This window comes from Trachinotus anak, unplaced genomic scaffold (assembly GCF_046630095.1).
Source record: "Trachinotus anak isolate AG129_WGS33_773 ecotype Australia unplaced genomic scaffold, CSIRO_AGI_Tana_v1 ptg000013l, whole genome shotgun sequence".
NCBI classification, from domain to species: Eukaryota; Metazoa; Chordata; class Actinopteri; order Carangiformes; family Carangidae; genus Trachinotus; species Trachinotus anak.
The window spans coordinates 26,526,077-26,550,365 of record NW_027273864.1 but is presented as its reverse complement, the minus strand read 5'-3'; the positions used below and the strand labels follow the sequence as shown (position 1 = coordinate 26,550,365).

At 40.5% G+C, this 24,289-nt stretch overlaps 1 protein-coding gene across 1 annotated transcript in view; it reads left to right on the top strand.

The window, feature by feature from the left end:
* rnf123 (ring finger protein 123) overlaps window positions 1–24,289 on the top strand; it is a 137,321-nt gene that overhangs the window by 42,581 nt on the left and 70,451 nt on the right. Inside the window, exon 36 of the mRNA XM_071493713.1 lies at window positions 117–201. Within this exon, the coding sequence (XP_071349814.1) occupies window positions 117–201 (85 nt within the window). The remainder of the gene's footprint in view (window positions 1–116; window positions 202–24,289) is intronic.

Below are 24,289 nucleotides of genomic sequence, written 5' to 3'. Positions count from 1 at the left end.
ACCTTCCAGCTCATCTGAAGATCCCTGATTAACACATTATGGCAGGTCTCATGTCCTCAGAGCAGTTAAATGAATCTTCCTCTGTCAATATTAAAACTGATGTGTTTGTCTTTCAGGTCTGGAAAGTGTTGACCACTACCCGATCCTGGTTGCTGTTACAGGGATCCTGGTTCGAATCCTGGTGGATGGAGACAGACAGGGGTGAGTCTGAGCTGGCTTTTTTTTTATACCCATAATGAACCTGAGCCAGGTTGTTTTTGTTGGAGTGTTAACTCGGCCTTCTCTTTTTATTGAATGGCACGTTTTCAGACTCTGACTCCTATTCACTCAATGACAAACCCTTCACTCGAGGTTTTATCCACTGAATCGAAATATGAAATATAAGTGGAAGTGATTCTAACCGGTCTTAATGAAGGTTGCTGTCTGGTGAATAGGACACAAAAGAGAGTTCACAGTGTGTGTGTTCTTGGCCGTCCATTTGTTAGCGCTGCATTTCAGCTCAACTGGGTTATGATGATGTTTAAAGTGTTGACAAAACACTTCACTTTCATTTTGGAAGATAATCTTTACACAACTCTAGTGTGTGTTCGCTGTACTTTGTCTGGTTGTTGAACAGAACCCTCATAATGAAACAGGATTTACTGTAGCAGCCTGCAAAACCGTCAAAGTCCACGGAGCTGCTCAAAATCATGACGACAGTGTTTCTGATCAATTCCAAAGCGCAACTATCAAACATCAAGGATGTAACATGTTTGCATTTTAGTTAACAGAAAATAAAGGAACATGTGGGTGTCGAGGTATAATTTTTTTCTTTAAGTTTCTGAATGATTGCACTAGAGGATTGTGTCTGTAATGTTGGTATTTTTCTATAATAAGACAAAACTTAATTAACAACATAAAGAATCGATTTGTGGAATCATAGTATTTAAGAATTGTGATTCTTATGTGAATCTAATTGTTTTACCTTATTGTGCAGCCATGGGCATGTACTGTAAAATTATTATCCCATTATTAATATTCAAAACAAGCACAGAGTCTTTCTATTTCTTTTTGTCGAGACAAGATGAAAACAATGTGCCCAGATCCTGGAAAGGTTGCAGTAGGTTCAACCTCAGGAAACATTAAATCAAGTGAATTCAGCCTGTAGCATTTACCTGACATCAGAGCAGTGAATGAAGCCGATGTAAAAGGTTTTATTTCACTTTCTGTTGCTCTGTAGAAACGAGGATTTCTTTGGAGATATGTGAGGACTCAGCAGTCATTCTGAAAACGTACTAATTAGAGAAACAGATCTCTGGTCCTGCGCATCATCCGTGACTGTCACAGAGCCACTGCTCTGGGCTTTTCATCAACATTTGATTGAGCTTTAATTAACGCAGCCGCTCCTCCAGTGGCACGGCTGCAAAGACGAATCCAAACTCATTACCTCTCAATAACGCTCAGACCCAGCGACACGGTTGAGGGTCTGCTGACGGTTTGGGGATCAGCATGAAATGGTGGAGGGAAGAAATCAGCTGTGTTAAATTGTGTTTAGGGAGAGTGTTCCTTCAGGCCTCCCGTACTTTACAGTGTGTACTGTGTGTGTGTGTGTGTATGTGTGTGTGTATTTGCTGCATTATGTGGATTAAAGTGTCCTGATGTGGCTGAAGGGTGTTTGTCTCCGTGGTTAACTGGATAATTGGGTTTCATCCAAACACAGAGAAGTTCTCATCTCTGTGGAATAACATTTTACCCTCATGTCACTGCTTTAGCAGCAATAAAAAGAGGTTTTGGTTTCCCTCCGGTTTCTGCAGACAGTCTCACACAAACAGTAGATTCTCAGACAGTGGCTGGAGCCTTGACTTACCTCAGGCAGAGTCAGACCCAGGCCTTTACTTCTGTTTTCCCTGTTCCCCAGTTAATACAAACTCAGTGTATCGTACATTTCCTCAGCACTGACTCATCAGTACTGCAGAGTCATGTCACACTCTGCTATTAACACAAACCATGTTTTCATATCCTCATTATCTCCGGGCATCTCCTGATCGATGTTAAATAAAACTCAACGCTTCCTCATGTTTTTTCACAATAAAGGCATGCATAGGGAAGGATGGAAAACTTTTAATGTGAAAACTATGGAGGAAGTGTTGACTTCTGCTGTTGTCCTGATGACTTTATACTTAATTTATCCAGACAGCAGGTAAACATGCATAAGCCCCAAAATAAAGCTCTGGTTCTCTCTCACACTGAGGTAAGTAAAAGGCAGTATTTGAGAATTTTAATTATGTTAAAAAATTATGGGCTGATACAGAGTTATGAGATTTTTAAAATCTTCTAAATATTCATGTCAGTATTTTCGGCTGCCGGCTGAATCCAAAATGTTCCGGTTTATAAAACACACAGATGAAACCAGATCTTACTAAAAGTTACACTCTCTAACCTACAGTCAGGATTTTCCTCTCATATATTCACCCTCTCTGTCTCACACACGTATCATGAGGCCACAGCGGGGTCATATCACAGGGTGTTGATGGTCTGCAGTGTGGAGTTAAATCAATTAGCAGACGATAAAAGCTGCGGCTGGTGCCAAAGAAAAGCAGCGACTGACAGGAATCACTGGCTGACAGATCGAGATCCTCAGACTGACCCTCTTCACTCCTCTGGCTCTGACCCATCTGGTCTCAGACTGACACTGTGAGGCACAGCAGCTTCTGCAGGCTGCATGATCCTCTGATTTCAGTGGAATCACAATCACTTGACTCTACACTGAATTATTTATGATGCTCAGAGGCTTTAATGATGCAGAGCAGGATGTAAGGATGTGTTTAGTTTGTTTCTTTGTTTGTCTTAACTCAAACTGAGTCAGTCTGATCCAACAGTCCTGTAATAAATCCTCCTTTGTGAGGGTTCTACTGTTCAGTTTGTGTTGATTAAATTGTGCGTTAGTTTTAGAGGCTTGATTGGTGGTAGTGTTGAATTGTGTTGCATTAAACAGAGGGGTGTTTCTGTCATTTAGCCTACCTTCATGTATATAAAATAAGGCAAATTTATTTCTATAGCACATTATCATACACAGAGGTCATTTAATGTGCTTGATAGAAAATAAAAGAAGCATAAAAATAGATGTAAAAATCATAATTAGAAAACAGTATAAAACACAGATTATAAAACCGATAATATCTATTTAAGTGCAAAATTAAATGATTAAAGGAAAGCAGTGGAGAACAGAGCAGTTTTAGCCTCTTTTTAAAGCCACTTCAGTTTGGACAGTATATGGGCTGGACATAATAAAGAAACACCTGTTAGTACTTCTAATGAAGTATGAACATTGTTCAGACAGATATTCAACAAAAATATAAATGCAACACTTTTGTTTTTGCTCCTGTTTTTCAGTTGAAATAAAAGATCTAAGACTTTTCTGGACACTCACAGAGGGTTTATGTCTCAAATCTGGTGTTTTTATTTTGAAAAAAGACTTTTATTAGACACTGAACTTTGGTTTTCTCATGACCTGGGCCACAGATGTGGATCAAAACACTAACCCTAGAAATCCACAGACCAGTGTCTAATAAATGTCTTCTTTCAAAATAAAACTGTACAATTTAAAGTGGTCTTTTATTATGACCAGCCCAGGGCACACCTGTGCAGTAATCATGCTTCTGTGTAATCAGCATCTCGATATGCCACATCTGTCATCTATTATCATGGCAAGGAAGGGCTCACTAACATTGATTTCATGTCTATGAACCAGATTTGAGGGAAAGAAGCCTTTTGTGTGCTTAGAAAAGTCTTCAATTTTTTATTTCAACTCATGAAAAACGGGAGCATAAACAGAAGTGCTGCATTCGTGTTTCTGTTCAGTATAAATGCATAATTTAACATTGTTGTTCTCATTTACATATTGTTCTGTTTGGGTAAGACACTGAACCAGTATGAAATCTGTCACACTGGGCTACACTGAGCTGCTGAGCTGCAGATAAAATCATTATTCCATAATCAGGACATTGTCTGACAGGATGAAGATAAATCCAGATTAATGACAGCAGCTACACTTTATATATTTTATATATATATCTATATATATATCTATATATATATATATATATATATAGATATATATATAATATATATATTAGAACGCCCCCCCCATCTGTGTGTACATACAATATTTACAATACAATTTTTTTTACCCCCTCTTGACCCTATTAACAGGATTCCTGGTACACACAGCATTTTATGAGGTGTATCCAGTTAATCTGCTGTTTGCCGGTCTGTTTGTTGTCTCCATCAGCTGCTCTGCTGCTGTTATCTCTTATCATTAGTCGACACATCTTTTAGTATTCACCCATCATTCTCAGGCCACAGCAGCAGGAAATTGATTGATTAGCTCTCTATGTTCCTGCTGGTTCATGTGTTTGGCTCAGCAGTTTATAATTCTCCTCCTTATCTTCCATAAAAGCTTCTTCCTGGATGTCCCAGTGAAGCCACTGAGTCACAGATTAATGAATGTGACAGGTAACAGCCTGTGTTTTATCATCAGCATCTTACAGTTGCTGTACTGGGAAATAAACATATAGACTCTAGAGTATGGTCTGCTGGATTCTTGTTATTATGGAGCATGGATATTGTGGATGAGAGTACCTTTCCTGGCACAGAGCAGTTTAAATACTGAGATATCAGAATGTCGTGTGTAATGAGGCTGTTCTGTTGGAGAACCTCGATGACGTAACAGTCGGTGAAGTTCTCGTTGACAGGTCTTATGAGTGGTGAAGTGGACATAAGTATCAATATATAAACAAGAGATTCAAGGCCTTTCTACTTCCATGTCTGTCTAACTGTGAGGCCTGTGCACACTCCATAATGACAGATCTATATAAAATCTGATGCAGACGCACACACAGGTTAAACATTCTGAAGAAAATGACGAGTCTGTGTATTTCTGTTTTTGTGCAAACACACAGTTTTAGTCGTGAATCAGATTTTTATGCATCTGCTCCCTGTGGTTATGAAGGATGGGTAGACATGTCATCTGTTTGCTCTCCGGAAATAAGTTGTGGTGCTGCAGGTTGTGGCAGTTTGTGTAACCTCGTGCTGCTGATGCTGCCAGATGCAGTTTACTGTGTGGAGGCCACTGTGAACCACACCCCAGAGGTTTGAAATGAGCTGAAGCCCCAGTGAGGGAGATCAGTAATGCTAATTTCCTGTGTGATTGACTGCTCATGTAAAATACTTAACAAATATGCAGCTGCAGTCAACATTTGCACCCTGACCGATGAGGCAGTGAAACGTTTCTGTTGTGACACAAAGTGAATTCGCTTCAGCTGTTTCCTCAACAACAGATTTCCCGAGCTGCAGGTTCACAGCACATTACGAGGCTGTAAAAAAACACAGCTCAGAACAAAAGAGAGGAGGAAGGGAAGTCTGATTCATGTGTCTTTTTGTATCTGATTCATTTCCATTTGATCCTTCTTTCTACAAAACACATGAATTCAGTTCTTATGTAGCACCGCAGGTAGAGAGTGTGTGAGAGCACTCAGATGTCAGCAGTGGAAGAAGCAGAGATTATAAAAAGACAGCAACAAGATCTGATCATTCTGACGCCAGAGGAATGAAGACATGGAGAGAACCTGTCTAACAACATAGACTTAGATATGATTATCTTAGACTTAAAGCAGTAGTTCGACATTTACAGGAAATATGAAACTACAGCTGGTTAGCTGAACCAATGCTGCATGCAGATTTCACACAAAGTTCCAATCTCCCTTTCCACACACACTGAATACAAAGAGTTATGGAGTTGTTTGTAGAGTGGTCAGGGCCAGCTCGGTTCTGTAATAGCAAAAGCACCGCAGTCAGCTTCATGTTGGTGCACGTCTTATTCACTGGACTGTGTGGTAATTCTACTCTCATCTTCTCCTGTCACTAGTGTTTACATTCAGGGTTTCCTTCAAAGAAATCCAACTACTGTTGCAGTTACAGTTTTACACACAGATCAACTGATCCATCAATTGACTGAAAATTTATATTTCAACAAATTTGATTGTCCCGAGACTTACTGGTCTTGATTTGAAACCGGTTGTTTATGACATGAGGCTTCTTTGTCTTGACTTGATACTTGTTGGTCTTGACTTTACACTTGTTGGTTTGTATTTGAGACCTGTTTGTCTTGATTTGAGACTTGTTGGTCTTGGTAATAGACTTCCTGGTCTTGACAAGAGACTTACTGGTCCTGATTCAGGAGTAACCATAGAATGTGGTGTTTGTAGTTTTTGTCAGGCTGTCATGGACTGGGTCTTGAACTGGTTGACTTGTATGAGCAGCAGTCAGAGTTCAGCACTGTGTGTAACATGCTGTGATCAGTGATGACAACTTTGTGATGGTCTCTCTGACTCAGTCCTGCAGTAACTTTAGTTAGTGGTCTGGGATGGATGGTGTTTTGAGTGTTCAGGGTTGTGGGCAGTGCAATGATGGGACACCACAGGGAGGCTCCCTGCCCATTAATGGACTCAGTGTGACCAGTAACGTGATTGTTGAAATGAATAAAAGCATTAGTGTCCTCCAAAGCAGGGCTGGACCGGCTCCTGTGAGGCGAAGAGGAAACTCAGGATATTAACTGTTTGTTGGAACGCAACAACCAGAGTCCAGAGAATCGTTTCCTACAGCAAAACTGTTACTACACATGATCCACCTGTGTTAACTTTTAGCTTATTTATTATGTATGTAGAGGTGAGGATAACTGCAGCACAGCTCAGACACATCTAGTTGCCTTGCGTGTCTGCTGGTTAGTTATTTAACTCTGAGAACTCGACCTGGTGCAGCCTGGGCTCCAGCCAGGCTATGCTAAACAGATATCCTGCAAATCCCCAGTGAAGCTGGAAGTGTGTCTGTCCTCCTCTGCCAGTGAATGACTTCTTCAGCCCACGTTGTGTTTTTCTCATATGTAAATTTGTGCTGTTCCGTCCCACTTTACTTCTCTGAAAGTGAAGTTTTATTAAAGGTCATCTGTCATCTTTAGAAATGTCTCATCTGTGTGATTAAATAATCAGGGTTTCAACTCTCTTTTTCATCTTCATTACTTCCCTGTGAGAGTTCGATGTGCAGATTGATCCTGCAGCTGGTTACGTTAACTTAGCGTACAGACTGGAAACAGAGGTAAACAGCTACCCTGGCTCTGTCCGAAGGTAAAATAAATCCACGTAAAGCTCCACTGATAAACATAAAACCTGTTGCTGTTCACTTTGAAACAGCAAATTAGTTTGTGGCCTCATAGTCTCTGCACTGTTCACAGAGAACATATTGAACATCAGGTTAGTCCTCTAATCACTCTGGTTCCCCCTTCCCATGATTGAATTCCATCAGGGACTCTTCTTTCATTTCTCCTGCACCTTATTGCTCCCATTAGTGTCCACACATAATGGTATTTATTGACCGGCGAGTATAGAATCCATCAGCATTATGTAGATGGTATTAAAACTCTGCTCGTCCTTAAAAACTGTGCTTTTATTTTATTCTGCTGACTCCGCAAGGAGCTATGCAAATACACAAGGACAGAATGGACACTGTGTTTTTAAAGAGTAACTGAACACCAGCAAAGATCAGGTGCTGTTCACAGATTCTCGCACTTGACTTATTTGAACTTTGACGTTTTAATCTGGCGTCATGCTTCAGTCTCAGGCTGTTTATAATTATATTAGTTTCAGTTGGTTTATTTTGTTCATTTTAAAACCAAACCAAAGCGCCCTGCTGCAGTGATGGGAAGTGTGACACTTGTGAACACACCCAACCAAACATGTGACCAGCCAGCAGCTCTGCAAATAGCAAAGATTTTCAACTGCTGTTAAAATGGGAGCTCTGTTGAATCCCCCCATCCCCCCAGTGTGTTTCCTGGTGTTGGGAGTCTAACTGAATGTGCTTTAAAGCAGCATGAAGCCTTTAGCGTCTGCAGAAGCAGCTGAGGGAACTCTGACAACGATCTCAGGTGTCACCTGAGTCAGCGTGGGTCGGGTCTGAAAAGTAAAAAAAACCTGTGGGTGTGGAGTTAGGATGAAATAAGTTTACCAGAACCTTACTTACAAGCCTGCTCCTCATCTCTGCTGCAGACTACAGGCTCCAGGCTACTTCCAGCACAACACACACTAATCTACCACCTAAATGTCAAAAGTCCACAAGTGCACTTTGGATACTGCTAACTACTACCAACCCCAGAGTAACTGACAGATGTTTTGCACCTGTCTGATGTTGAGAGATGTGAGAGGGGGTGAGAAGCTTTGCAGCGAGCAAAGACAGCAGCTTGGCAGAAATCTTGAAACTGAAAGACTAAGAACTAAAATTAGTAATTAATTAATAATTATCAGTGAACACAGAGGGCAGCTGAGGCTGATGGGAATGTCATCAGTTTTGCAGGTACTTGATCATAAATCAAAGTACAGGATTAACATATATACAGTGTTTGTGACATAAGCAACACCGTGGTGATGAGTTATCAGTGTTTATATACAGCAGTCACCTGCCCTGTTAGTGCCTGGTCCAGCTGTCAGGCTTAAACTGATCATTCTACCAATACTGTGACATTTATAAGTGGACGTTGAGTGGACGCGCCACACTGTGATGGACCAGTGTTGGCTTTGGCTCGCTAACATGACACATTATAGGTTCAAGTTACCTCAGCACAGAAGTAATGAAACAAAATGAGAAGCACACATATGTTGTTGTTTGCTGGCTGCATATAATTAAAGCACAGAGCCTCATTCTTGATATTATGTTAATAATATGTGAAAATCCTCATAATATAACCAACATTAGCAAAACCCACTTTAACAGAACCAGGCAAAGCTCCACTCAGAAGTGTTATTAATATTACTGTCACTCTGTGTGTCTGTTTATTTTATCCAAACAGTTATAAGGTAACAACATGATGTATTTTCCAGCCATTATCAGTCACGTCATTATCAGCAGCTCCACCGGGTTTCCCACAATGAAGCTGTAAACACATGTCAAACTGATCAGCAGAGTATTGATCAGAGCCTGACAAATGTTCAGAGCCAGCCGCAGTAACAGAGGGAGCTGTCTGACATTAAAAATCACTGCATTCTGTGTAAAAACATCCACCACCATTTAAATCCAAGTTGCTGGGATGCCACTAGCTGTGGATACTGAAAACCTGCTGAAGAAGCCTGTCTCCTGAAACACTGGTTCAGTCAGACTGTATGGGGTCACCGACTGTGTGAAATTAGTTTTATTCTGATGGTCCTCGTGTCTGTGCTGTGAATATTCAAACTTGTGCTCTCCTGTCTTTTTGCCTCTGGGGACAATGTACATTTTACAGGTGTTACTTTTGTGATCTGTGCGGTTTGAGACTCTGAAGCTCGTGGTTAGTCTGGTTTGTTCTCTAACCCCTTTGACTTAAACCCAACGTGTCAGGATGCTTTGTGTGTCAGTGGACGTTGCCGAGCCAGCGGCTGCCTGTCAGAGCATCTCCCAGTGTGTAGTTTAGCAGGTCTGGGCTCACAGACGTGAATCTAACCTGATCTTTGTATGTTTTATCATATGCTCTCATCAGTTCTGTTGCTATTGCATAGTCCTGGCTGCAGATAGACTTGAAGACTGCAACCTGTAAAACATTCTGTCTGACACTGCTGGATTTCTGTTTCTATGAGAGTGCACTTTATTCAATTATAATTTAATAAAAATGCAAGTCTTTTTAGCTGTTATACCACAAGTGCTTTAATTTTGAAATGAGGAAGGAACAGAGAGACAACAGTGATGAGGGTGGATTTGCACTTAAGTTGTGATGGTAAGATGGATGCTTTTGGGAGAGAACAGAGGGAGTATTTATTCGAAATACCAATACTAATGTAGATTTTAATGGCCAGGGTTCAATTCCACTATGCATTCACAGCAACACTCCAACTCAGACATGCATGAATTTTCAGTTGTGGATTTAATTGTGTGTTTTGTCTCATACTGTACCAGTGCACACCATGCTAATTAATTGAGTGGGAGAGCAGCCGTCCACTGAACGGCCTCGAGCTGTGTTCTGAACTAATTTCATGTCTTCATACGGCTCACATGCAGCCGGCTTTACTAATAGCTTTTGGCCACTCGTGGGTATTGAGGTGTTTGCATGTCATAAATCACAGACGCAGTGTTCCACTTTTGTGGAGCTCCGGTAAACCACCACCACCACAACCAACTGGGTTTCTGGCAGCCTCCATTCACCTTGACATTGTTTTTTGGGTCAGATACAAAGTCATAAAAAATGTTGCTCAGAACAAAAGTAGGCCCTCCTTTCTTGGGTGCTGAGGCCCTGCTGCACCTCTGCTGCTGGTGTTATTTTTTTTTTTAACCGTTAGTAATCTGGAATCTTTTGGTAGAATATGCAGGGCTTTTAACTGTAAGTTAAAGGATCAGTCTGGTGTTTATCTCCGTTTTTCTTCCAGTCACAAAAATCCCTACCCATGTGTCTGTCTGTGGCTCTCAGCCCCTTGGTTCCTACTGAAGACATCTTTAAAAACACCTCATAAACATATATTTTGATGTACAAACTACTGTATATTTACAAACTAAACAGAAGGCTGGGAGCAATTTGATATAAATTACACGAACAGTAATTATTAAACCAGGTGTAGAGATAAAGTATAAACCACATTCAGATGTGTTAGACCGTCTACACCTCCTCACTTACCTCATTTGTCTGGGGCTTTCAGCTTCAAGCCCATTGGTTCCTACTGAAGATGTAAATCTTAAAGAACCTCTCCAATGAAAATCAAGTTTTTAACCTTGTTAACATGCCCATATGATGTTTTTTATATAATACAAGTAAGCAGTCAGTGTCTTGACTGCATATTTCCACCTTGGAACTGCAGTGAACCAACGACAGCCAGGCATTCATAGTTCATGCAACCTAAGAAACCAATCCTGTGAACTTTCGGAGACGGGCAAAATAAACCCAAAACCATCTCCGTACAGCAAGCGAGAGTTTGCATTAGCACAACCACTGACACTGTTTCAGCCACTGCCAGTTGCTAGCTAATAAACAACATAAACAAATAAAAGATGCTAACTACGCTGACCATTGTGATGCGTGTGCTAGTCTCTGACGTTGGTCACAACAGACTCCTCATCTGAGTCTGCGTCTGACTTAGGCTCAAACATGTGGCTGAATCTCTCTGATGTCTCCTCGAACACTAACCATCTTGATACGCACTCCTCCTTCACCGGTCACCTAAACCTGGTCACTACAGAGATCAAGAGTTTGCATTAACACAGCCACTAACGCTGTGTCAGCCACTGCCAGTTACAAGCAAACAAGCAACACAGCCAATTAATTACGCTTACCGTTCAATACGTCTGTCGTCGTTGATTGCGGTGCACAATAAACTTCTCAAATTCCTGAGTCTGGGACTGAGGCTCAAACATGTATGATATGAATTCTCAATGAGGAAGTAAGCGTAGATGTCCTTCCAGTTTTTTTTTTTTTAATGGAAAACCATATTAAACAAAATATTAATCATAAAAGTATTTTTACGCAGTTTAAAACGTGTCTGAAGAGGAACTTTAAATAAAAATCACCTCACAAACACATAGTTAAGTTTTGAGAAAACGCAAAACAAACAAAACACTCAGCAGGTGCTCCTGATGCACAGGTAGGCAATCAATATCCATCAATAAAGGAATGAATTCCAGAATGGTCAGGACACATACATATATGCTTCCTTAAAGTACAAGCTGAAAATTATTGTAATTTATACATAATTAAAAACAAAAATGCATGCTACTGTTCATATTGGTGTCCAACAAAAAATGATCCTGCCATTGTTGAGACCAAATTTGTGCTGTTGGCACAAAAAATGCTGAGGATCGTCATCATGATATAAATGAACCATCCCTGACCCTGATCCTCAGTCTTTGCTTTTTGAAAATGTCACTGTAGCTTTGTTCTGTTTACTCTGTCTGGCAGACTCAGTGACAAACCAGCAGTGACGTAGCTTCAGTCTGGATGTGAAGGAGTTACTGCCAGCATCTGACGTCACCCGTCAAACTCATCATTTCTGCCTCTGTCATCAGAAGGAATAAATACTTCAGCATGAATCCGAAACAGGAGAGATCAGAGAAGCTGACAGAGATCAGTGGGGTGGGGGTGGGGTGGGAGGGCTCACCATCAGCTCCCTGTAGGCAGACCCCTCAGGAGGATTTAATGGAGGAAAATTTTACTGTCAGTGTTGGTTTGTCGTTGAACGGCTGATGAATGCCCAGAATAGAAGAGACGTTAAACCTGAATCATGAATGATGTTGAAAAATATTTAGGTCACAACCTTTATTTTAATGTCATTTGATCAGTTCCACAGAAGCTGCTGGACTGAATTCTTGAGAAGGTGAAATCCTTTACCACCTTGATTCATCTCCAGCTTCTCCATCTCTTCTTCTTTTGCATTAGATCCCCAGGTTTGTGAACCTGATGCTGTCTCTCATTTTCAAGAAAAGTAGAGTTACTTATTTTGTATTATTTGGGTGGAGAAATCTCACAGTAGCTTCTTACATCTTCTCCCTTTATTGTTCCTTCCCTCCATCTTGTCCCCATTGCAGCCTCCATCTAACACTCTGCCTGTGCACAGTGACTCACTGATTCTTTTTAATGTTGTTATTTGCAGTAGATTTCATCTGGCCATCACCCTTGTATCTCCCTCTCCTCTCTCTGTTCACATCAGGACTATGAAACCCCCCCCCCCCCCCCCCCCCCCCCCCCCCCACACACACACACACACACACACACACACACACACACAACTCCACCACACTGTAGGAAATCAATGGTGCTAATTATTGTCCATTACCTCAGGGTGAAAGACATGGGAAAGCAGCTCACAGCCATCCACAGATTAGATTGATACCGGGGCTAATTAGCTTAGCAGCTTTGGAGCATGAGAGGCCTGGGCTCTGGGGATGTTGATTTTTTTCCACCACATGAACCGGGCCTGCTGTGAGTTTTATTGCTCTGTTTGACCGTTGCTTTCACGGCTAATCTCTCTCAGCTGGGAGGATTGTTTTCCAGCACGTAGTCATGTTCCACAGAGTCTGGGAGGGGATGCGGTTTCAGGAAGTTTTTTCCCTCCGTGGTTGGGGACATGCACGTCATTGACTCTGAGGCAAAATGTTCTCAAGAAGTATGCACTGCAGCATTAGACATGATAATAAGAAATAATTTTCATTCTATTGAATTTATTTTTCATTTAAGGTTTATTTAACACGGACAACATCTTAACAGGGACATTTAGGCAGAGTTGACAAAGTACACAGGTCCAATGCTTGAGTCAGAGTATAGATGGTCCAGGTCGAATATTACTCCAATATATCTGAAAGATGTACAGTCAAATTTTTACTTGAGTTAATGTACTGGAGTACTTGCTTTTAAAAATACTTAAGTAGTCAAAAGTACATTTTTTCATGTCAATGCATTGTTGTATTGTTCCACAGTGCATTTAAAGAATCTACCGACTCTGAAACAAACCACTGAATAACTGGCTGACTGTAGAATCTGTAGAATAAAAGGCTTGTGGAATATGAAACAAAGGCTTTGGAAATGGCCATGAAAACACAATTTAATCTACAAAAGGAACCATTGTCATTTATCTGTTTCTTTTATTTGTCATTTATCATGCCCCACCCCCAACAACACAGCATGGCAGTGATGAAGTATGGTCGTGGTAAACAATGCCAACATTTAAAACGAAAGGAGTCTTTATTTCTCAAATTGCCAACATGGACTTGAGAAAAGGCCGTGGTGCTCTGGTGAAGAATCTTCTGCCTCATCTTTATCTAATGTAGCCATCGTTAGGACCCAGTTCAAACTGTGATGAACAAAGCGTATGGTCTAAATAATACTCAAGTAAAGTACAGATACTCTGAAAATGAAAGTACAGTACTAATGTAAATGTACTTAGTTATTGTCACTTCTGCATTCATGGGCTGTAGCTCAGAGGATTTTTTCCTAAGACTCTAATAATTCTCCACTTATTCACCATGTAACTGAACATCATAAAAAAGAAAAAAAAAAGACAAAAGTGTTGTACTTTCAGTCTCTCGCTTTTATAACAGAGTTTAAAACAATGATAATAACAAAGACAATACTAGTTCTCATGCAGAGAAGACACCATCAGTAAAGTCCTTAAAACAAGCCCAGGTGCTCTACTATCAATACTATCAGGGATAAATTTTGTTGGCTATCAAACATCCTTCAGTGAAGAATCCCAGCAACATGGTTATTTTACAAATCAAACAATTAACAAATTCAGAAGTGGCTCAACCAATCTGATTGCTGCTAAATAACACTGAGGACGAGCACGTCAGTGATGGTAATGTCAGTCAGCAGGTCGGCTGGATCGAGATGAAACGTGGTTCTGCCTTTCGGGCTCTCACTGGCAGGAAAACATCACTGACCTCCTCCCCCTCCTCACAGCTCACGGTGCTAAGACTTAGTTCGCTGTTATCGCCATCGTCTTTCACTCCTGTTGCGTCACCACTGGCTTACATCACCTCATTCTTCACCATCAACATATTTGAATTAATCACACTCGCTGAGAGGTCCTGTCAGAGCTCCTAGAGTTATTAGACTGTGCTGATTCTTGAAGTAGCAGCACATTTGGAGAGGACAGCGGGCGGCGTGTAATGAGTTGTAGCAAAAGGTACCACCCATGTAATCATAACCAGGAGAGAGAGGTGATCCTCCAGGTCACATGTGAACGTCTGATACTTGATTAGCTGCAGGCTCTCTCTGCTGAGGGAATTATTATTCTCTGCTCTGCTGACAAAGACAATCTCACACACGCAAACCCTCCTAATTTCCATGGCCCGCTCTTCTCCTGGGACCTCACTTCATCCACATTTCCCCCGTATTTAATCTGCACACCAACTGCATTCATTAACAATACAGATACAAATTATCCAGGCCATACACTGAGCTCGGCTGCAGACTGTACTCGACTCTGAGGAGTGAACATGTTTTACCAGTGTGTTAAATGCAAGTGGTGCAGTGGTGGTGGGAGGGGCATAAAGCCTGATCCAGAATTGCTCAATGAGGAAGTAAATGTAGATGTACTTCCTTTTTACTTTTTTACTTTTTTCATTTTTATGTGGGAAAACCATGTTAAACAAGAGTATTTTATATAGTTTAAAACATGTCTGGAGAGGAACCTTAAAGTTGTGTAGATATAATATGATCAGTCCTTATTTATCAAATGGGAGAAGTCTTATAACAACAGGGGTTTGCTATTACCTGCTTATGTCAAAATGTAATAACTTTTTTTTCACTGCATACTGGTTGTTGTTGTGTGACTCAATCTCAGCAGAAAGAAACACAACCTTGATTTCCTGACATCTGATGACCAACATGTAAAAAGTTGTGCAGGATTTCCTGGACAGATTTTGGAAGTGAGGTGACACTGCAGTGACGGAGGTTTGTTCACCTCCACTTACAGCCAGATTCCTCTGCAGCTGTGCTGTCAGTCAGGTGTTGTGTGTCTGTCAGCCAGTGCTTCAGTTCAATACTGTGTGTCCAAATCTGTGAGATGTGTGCATCTGGTCATGTGTGTTTTATCCATGTGTCTGTCCAACAAAAGGACAGGTACAGTCATGTTGGAAGTGTTGTGTGTCGCCTGGAGACAGTGGCATCCATCATGTTTTGTTTTTCTGTCAGTGACATGTTCTTTTCCTCGGTCAGTCAGTCCGACACAAGCCGAGTCTGTTCACCCTTCTCTGTGTTTCCTCTGTCTGGTTCTGTCTGTCAGATGCTCAGAGATGCTCGTGGTAAAGTGATGCACCCTCACCCAGCATCTACTGTGAGCTCAGGAACATGTCACTGGTGGACGCCTCCAGTGCAGAGCGATGGATTTCTTTATGTCAAAGTTTCAAGGTTTCTGTCAACTTTGTTCACTCAGACTCAAACAGGCCAGTTTGTGTTTTGAAAGTTTAATGTCTTGTCAGTGATTTACACCCCTTTTCTTATCTACTGTACGTGGACAGAAACTACTCATTACTTGCATAGAAACAGATTCAGTTCACTTATGTTGTGGACGGGTGGAGGAGATGTTGTGACAACTGCCTTTGAACAGAGAGTTGGCATCTCTCTTTTTTTTCTTTGATTGACAAGTTCATGAGTTTGCTCTGTAGACTGGACAAACTGGGATTGTCCTGTTCTCTCTGGTAGAAAGGCAGAAATTTCTAGGAAAATGTTTCACTTTTGGTTGAATTCTTCATCATAGTGGAGTAATAAAAAAGGATGTTTCTATGCATTTTGCATCACAGCCCAAACTCACCAGAAGTCGATTCTGTCTCAATCCACCACTGTGGAATGTGGTTCAAACATCCATGTTCCCTCCAGCGTGAATACTTTACTGCTCATTACCCCTGATAAACATTTAGGACAAAGCACCACTGAGAGCTGCTGCCCGGCTGCAGACTTCCAAATGAGCTGGAACCTGAAAGTGTTTAGACTTTTACTTTTAGATGAGCTTCAGCACGTCTGAGTCCAGTGTTAAAATCTTAAATAGTTTGGTGGAATAAAATCAGAAAAGATATTGAAGAATCTAGTTTCTAATTATGTTAAAGGCTCTATTTGTAAGTTTTCCTGCTGCTGCATAGTTCATGTTAATGCTAATGCTAACTTACCAGTTTAGAAGAAATGTTGTGAGATCGGCATCAAACTTCAGTACTCACCAACACCTTTCTCCAGAGGTGCAAAGCAACGCCAACATTAACTCCCGTCTCTATCACGTCTTTTCTTCTAATGAAGTTCACACTAACCAGTTAGCCCCGGGCGGTCTTGTCACTTTCTTATAGCAACTCCAATTTTCCCTAAAGGTGTAGCGCCGCTCACAGGTGTAAATGATAATGGCCGAAGCTCAATCACCCCCACATGCTCCTGGCAAGAAACCATGTTCACGGCAGAGGGAACTTCCGAATGACCCCTTTAACGACACAATTGGTCATTTTAATTGTGATTAATGTACCAGTTACCAGAAGAAAACACTGGCACTAACAGTATTAATGTCTGAGTGTGATCTGTCCTGCTCATGCAGCAGATTCACAGATTCACATCTGTAGTCAACAGGTTTATTCACTGCACATGTGACAGTCACTACTGTGAATGTGTGTGTGTTTGAAAATCATCTCCACAGTCTCTGCACCGCAGCCACACACACACACACACTCTGACACAGCTCCCACAGAATAAAGCCTCAACACACCACCAACCTCACAAAGAAGAAGAATCAGAAGAACGAGCTGCAGACAAGCAGATTTTATTAACAACACAGTTACTGAACATTACAGTGCAGTGCAACCACATTTCGTTAACACTTCCTCCACCTCACCTCATCCTCTGTTGTGTTGAACTACATCTCACAGTGCAACAGGTGTGTGATCACACAGAATATATCTCCAGTCGCCTCTGTATGTGGTCACCATGAGTATCAGTCAGAAAATTATCTAGACTATTTATTGTAGGACAGGTGGGTGATCATAGCTTTGCCAATAAACTCTGATTATACTTTGCACAAAATAATCACACCTGACACTTGTTTGTACATCAGAGACCCAGAGATATAATATGGCATCAAGTTATATAACAGTAGTTAAACCTTGATTTTCTGAACTTTAATCTTCATTGTTGCTTTTCAGTCACAAGTTTTTAATGTTAAAGGAAATACTCAAAGTTTTCTGGGGCTTTAAAAACAGTAACATATAATAATATATACATCTCTTCTAATCTTTTCACTTATCTTTTCTGTCTCCTGTCTTGATGAACCTCTGACCAACCAGTCTGATAGCAATACACAGCACTACTTCCTGTAGAACAGTATTGTCCTCATAATGCATCAGATGATGTAGTAACACAAGTTTGTGCAGGGGGTTTTAGAAGTCATCAACCTGTAGGGATTGTTTGCTTTAACTTTCAAGGCTTCATTTACTTATATTGCTGCAGCAAAACTGGAAGTTAACAAGTTTCTCTATCTCTGAAAAAGGCTTGTTTTTCTATGAAAGTTAGATACTTTTTTTTTTTTTGAGACCTAAACTTCACTGTGTTAGTAGTCAAATGTTTAGTTTGGTGCTAATAAACAAATGATGGAGAACATCTTTTTATGTCATGTTGACAGTACGATCAACTACTGAGCTGTTTTATTAAAATGTAATTGAGAAATCTGACAGTTTATCCTGTGAAAGAAATCTGTGATTAAATCCAGTATCTTCGACTTGGCCTGAGTTTATTCCGGCGTCAGTGAAGTTGAAGGTGTTAATGTGCTGTGAAAAACAACTCATTATTCAACTGATGCGTTCATTAGTTTTTGTCATTGTGTCAGTAGCTTGTGTATTTATCTATTTGAACATGAATATCTTTATTCCTCACACTCCTGGCCTTGTTTATAGTTACATGTTGTTGAGGTGCAAACACAGAGGAGCTGGTTTAGAGAGTGCTCATTTTCTCTGTTGTTGAGCTCATCTAGATCCTCACTGTACGCTCACAGCATGTGTGTGTGTGTGTCTGCAGGACACTGACAGATTGGCTCTAGGGCAAAACATATTGAGTTCATTAGAATTTTTGTATTTGCATGATGAGTATAATGTGTAAAGTGTGAAAATCTAGTTGTAAGAATCAAAAACAAAGAGACGACTTTCAGTCATAAAGTAACGTAGACGACACAGTGGTGAAAACGGTGACGTGTGTGACGCTGCTGCAGCTTACAGGGCTGCAGTGACTCCAGGTGGCAGCTGCTCTCATTAGTTCGCGGCGAATTTCACGGTCGCATCCGCGAGAGGAACATACTGAGAAAAGACTCTGCGCTCTGATCTGAGATCTGTTCGGGGTTTGTTGACACAGTGAAGTCATGAGAGCCGACTGATCTGTGTTCAGATTATTGTGTCTCCAACTTGTATCATGGCTTGTATTCAGGCAGAACCTCACAGTGGTGAACAGGATTTACAGGTTTTGAGAAGGCTTCAGAGCTGCCCCCCCCCCATTGCAGCTCTGACAGGATCAATGTTTGCATAACTGTGCATGTGTGTGTGTCTGTACATGCATGCATGTGAGCATGCGTGTATGTGTTTGTCATTGTTGGCTCTGGAGCTGATTTCCCATCATACCATTGCTCTTCTGTTACCGTGGAGACGACAGAGCAGCATAAATTGGAGTCTGGATGGAGGGTGGGAGACGATGACGGTCTGAGCCAAGAGGAAGTTCTGAGGAAAATGAGATGGGAGGGAAAATAGGAAAGATGGTGGAGGAATCGGACAGACAGCAGGGGTCAGAGGGCAGAGAACGACACGCAGGAAAAGAGGGATTTACAGAAGAATAAATGTAAGTGGGAGAGAGTCAGATGGAGACTCTTAGATGGATGGATGAGAGGTTTAAGGTGGAAGGAGAGAGTAGACGTTAGATGGATAGATCTGAGGGAGAGAAAACGAAACACAAGGTGATGGAGGGAGAGGAAGAGGATTACAACACATAGAGAAGAAATGAAAAACCAAATATAGGAAAAGGAAGAGAGGATAGAGGGAGGAGGGGCGGTTGAACAAGACAGTTGTAACATTAAATCAATAAGCATAAATGAATGAATTAATGAACATATAGAACATTGAATACACAATTTAAAACAATCAAGACTTTCCTGTGAAAAACAAGCCCAGAGGTTGTCAGCAGCAAGTTGTTATGACCCCATAGTTACGTTTTGTTGTTAGGTGACATCTAGTGGCTGTAGTGATGTATAGAGCAATAACGTCCACGTCAGGAGGAGGTTGAGGTGGATGGATGGGTCAACAAAACACAGGAATATGGCACAAGAGAGCGGAGTTCACTTAACATGTGAAAGTAACAGTTTATGGTTTTCTATTATCCATAATAGTTATTATTGTAGCCATGACAACGAAGATCGTCTAATATTGTATGCAGTATGTATTTCAACCCAAATCACCCAGATCTTTTCCTCAACCTAACCAAGCCATGACTGTTATTGTAGTAATCATGGCAATGAAGATAGGTACAGTGCTCTCATTACTGTTTATTTTTGTAACCACGACAACCAAAGTCCGGTATGCCTGTCGTCGTAGGGGTGCTATTCCTATGGGTTGTACATTGAGAAAAACGAACCATATGGTTGTTCAGGTTGAAAGAGCTGAAAAAAAATCACCCCTGTTTTTTTGTTTTGCAGTGAATCTACTAAAATCTAAATGATAAAGTCTTTAGCTTTGACCTCTACTGGTTCCCACACTTCTGCTCCACAAATGGACCAAATGTCAGTTTGATATGTGACAAAGCAGTGAACCAAGAGAAAATGACTGAAATGAGCTTATCAGTATTTCAAGAAATGTAGTTTTGAGAAGTCTCTCAGCTAATGACAAGTAAAAGCATTTACAATAACAAACAATCACACAATGAGGGAATTTCAATTTGGTTGATAAAACAGCAGAAACCTGAGCCTAAGGTGATGTCAAACAAAGTCTGTTTTTTTCTGACAGCCTTTAAACATATCCAGCAAATGAATTCTGATGTATTATCATAAGACCACAGCAGTAGTTTGTAAAATTAGTTCCAGCTTTACCTACTGCAGCATAGAAATGATGCTTATACACGAATGCATTAGTAATTCTGGATATATTCTGCAGAACGAGCACTTGTGGTACTAAGTATATTCAGATGCTGATACTTTTGTCTTATAGGTTAGACTTTGAATGCAGGACCCTTCAGACTATGCCACTGCAATAAACCACTTTAATGTGTCCTCCTTATTTGTGAATTTATTCCACTAAAACCTGGCGGTTTTTTTTTAGCCTCAGTCACACATGGCCTGCAGAGCCACAGCTAAACATCATCTATAGCCTGATCTGTTGATTCAAACTGACTGTGGTGTGTCGTTACCAGCTGACACCACTGCTGCTGTGTGTAACATACGTCATCAGTGGCGTCTGTGGACAGAGTTAGACGTTGAAGTCGGGTTTGGCACAACATCAACAGCCACTTGGCACTGCAGTCAACGCACAGATGGAGCCGGAAAACGAGCTAACATGCTAAATAAATGAACGCTGGGGTCCGATCACATCCACCCTCATTAATACTACTTAATGTAATTCATTTATTTACCCATTAGACATGTAAGTGATTCACGGAGCAGTGTGAGGACAGCATGCAGGACCTAGGCATGCAGGATGAGGTGAATATGAAATAGTAATTTATTGAACCCTGGTTTTGTTATTTTCCCTATTTTTAACTTTAAAACGATTCTGTGTTAATATTTTTTTATTATGTCCCCAACTTTAAACACTTAGTGATATTAGCTGCAAAGCACTAAAGGGAACTAATGGTTATGTTTTTTATTGATTCTGTTAAATAGTGAAAAAAAGCCTGTTATAATGTGATGTATTAAGAAAAAAGTAAGAAAACAAGACTGCAGTACTTGGCTGAGAATCAAATCTAAATAGAAACTAATATAGGCCAAAAACCCCCCCAAAAACAGAATGAATCTTAGGTAACATTATGGTTGGGAGCGAGGTGGGGGGGGGGTCTGCAGTGTCAAACCCCCGGACGAATCATTGCAGCTCTTGATGTGCTTCTCTTCTAATCTAGTAAATAGAAAATAAAAAATAAATAAAAAGCTTTAATGCTGTAATTTTTTTTACTGGAACACTTGTTGCAGTAGCTGTGATGGTGTGTGTGTGTGTGTGTGTGTGTGTGGGCCGTAGAGAACTGAGAAGGTGTTAGCATGAGAGGAGCCGTCCTCACTGACTACAGCGGCAGCAGGCTGAACATTAACACCATCTGTAAACTTCTATAAATGCTCTGAGGCATAAATCTGAAATGTTCCAGAGAAGCTGATTGACTGTCATTACAGGATATCACTGCTTCACTGTGTCCTGTAAACACACACAGACACACACACTCACACACACACATATATTTTGTGAATTTGTGTGAGGTTACACTTGAGTGCAGGTTTTATCACCAGCAGCAGCAGGTGTTTCACACTGGACGAGTCAATGATTGATCAGTTACGGGTTAATCAGGATGAACCTGTTGCCTGGTGTAATGGAGGTGTCTTCTACAGCGATCGTCACTTCATGTCATACTTCACTCTCTCTGCTTCTGTGGCTTGATGTCAGCTCTAATCTCACAATTTGATTTCTTTTTGATTCCCTAAAGTCCTGCATTCATCCATTTGCTCTGTTTGCTTCAATTTTAAATGGTGTAAAGTCACATTATCTGCTAGACTGTAAACACACATCCTGGTTATAAAACTGTGGACAGAGGATTTATTTTTCCTTTGCTAAAGCAAAATGACTACAACACATCTCTATAGTTTTAGATGCAAAACAGATAATAAAAGAAATAATAGTGAAAAATAATGCACCTTACACAGGTGTCATCATTCTGCATATTTTAAAAAATAACCTTCAGGTGCTCAAACTGAACAACTGACAACCAATAACCACTGCACACACACATTCACACACACACGCAAACACACACACAACATTTTGCACAGATGAACATGTTAGCTGAGAAGAGACGCAAATGCAAAGATGGATCGCAGGATTTTAAGAATCGCTATCAAATTAAATATCACAATTCATATGAAAATCTTTTTTTATCCAGCCCTATCTGCTCCGATATGATCATCTGTCCAAATGGTTATTTGATTAAACATATATTAACCCAACAACATAGAAGAATGTAAGGTCTAAGTGCCCTGGACAGGTAGAAATAACTGCACCTCACTGTGACGTCCTGAGGACAGCTAAAGCTCTCCTCTGGTCGAACAGCTTTTGATTGCTGTGTTGTTGTTGTTACTCCTTTCTGATATTTCTATATAAAACGATAAGCGATTGAGTTTTCACAGGCTTTGAAGCCAACCCTATTTCATTTTTTCCCCTGGTAACAGCTGTTTAAAGCTACAGTCCTTTTAAAAAGAAGAACACAAGTCAATACGAAACATATTCACTCTCATCTAATTTATATTCTCCAGTGAAGCCTGGACATTGTGAAGCATCATTTGGTAAATAAAATGTTTGACACAACATTTGTAGAACTATAAATTTTAATTGCACTATTTTGTTGCTATGATTTAAATGATGGTTATTGATTTACTGCTCAAATACATGTGGTCCAGAACAGCAGTACATACTGTTAGTATGGAGACACATGCATTTCATTTTAGGTAACTTTTTTTTGAAGATGAGCTGACTGTTGATTTATTAACCCTTCCAATAATCAGTGAAGACAATTCCTTGAAATGTTCAGCCCTGCTTTAACCTGAAACCATTGTCATCATAACTGTGTCATCCCTGTTATGCCTGAGATGAACACAAAGACATTTGACAGATGAAGTCCAAACACTTAGTCCTTCATATCTCATGGTTTAACCGTCAACAACACACTCTCGCTTTCCCAATAGTTATTTGTTCTATAGCGAGGGAAGAGGAGCAGCAACAGCGAAATGGGATTTCTTCTAAGTTGCTTTTATTTACCCTGTGATTTTCATGAATAATAGATGCGATATGTTTTAGTAGAGATACAGAAAGCAGCAAATCAGATGGGGATTCCTTATTAATGGAGGTTTGAAGGTAGAAGACAAGTAGAAAAACATCTCTGACCTGTGGTTTGTAGAGTATTTCAAGCTCTGCAGGCTCAGGACTCGTTCTTCTCAGGTCTGATTCACACAATTTAAATCACTGCTCATTTGCTCTAAATCAAAACTGGATCTAATTTTAAGCCAAATACCTGAAATGTAAGAAAATCAAACAGCAGCTGTGTCTATGCTTTGTTTCAGAGTGAAGAGCTGATGTGACAACTTGATTCACATATTTTATTCAGTCTATCAGCTACTTCTGATATCTAAAGACGTAGTTTTATTGTCATTGTTCAAGACAATGAAATTACACAAACCTCCGAGGACACAGCCCATTTAACAAAACAGAATTAATAACAGGACAGATAAACACTAATTAAAACCATTGGATTGTTAAAAATACATATTGGGCTGAAATTAAGTGTAGGTTCTGGCACAGGCACTTAAACAGACGGACAAGGTTGTAGAGTGAATTAATTGTTGTTGTGTCTGTACAGTGAGTTCAGCTTTTGTTTGACTTTTTTCATAAGCTCCTCAACAACTAATCTGAAAGATCATCATCAACCAACAGACCATGGTTTGAATGTGGGTGGCGCAGACAAACAAACTAACAAATCTACCTTCTGTGATGAATCTGGTCTTTGTTTGCTTAAAATACCAGATTGAAATGAATAAGAACTGTAGATTGGATATTGCCAATG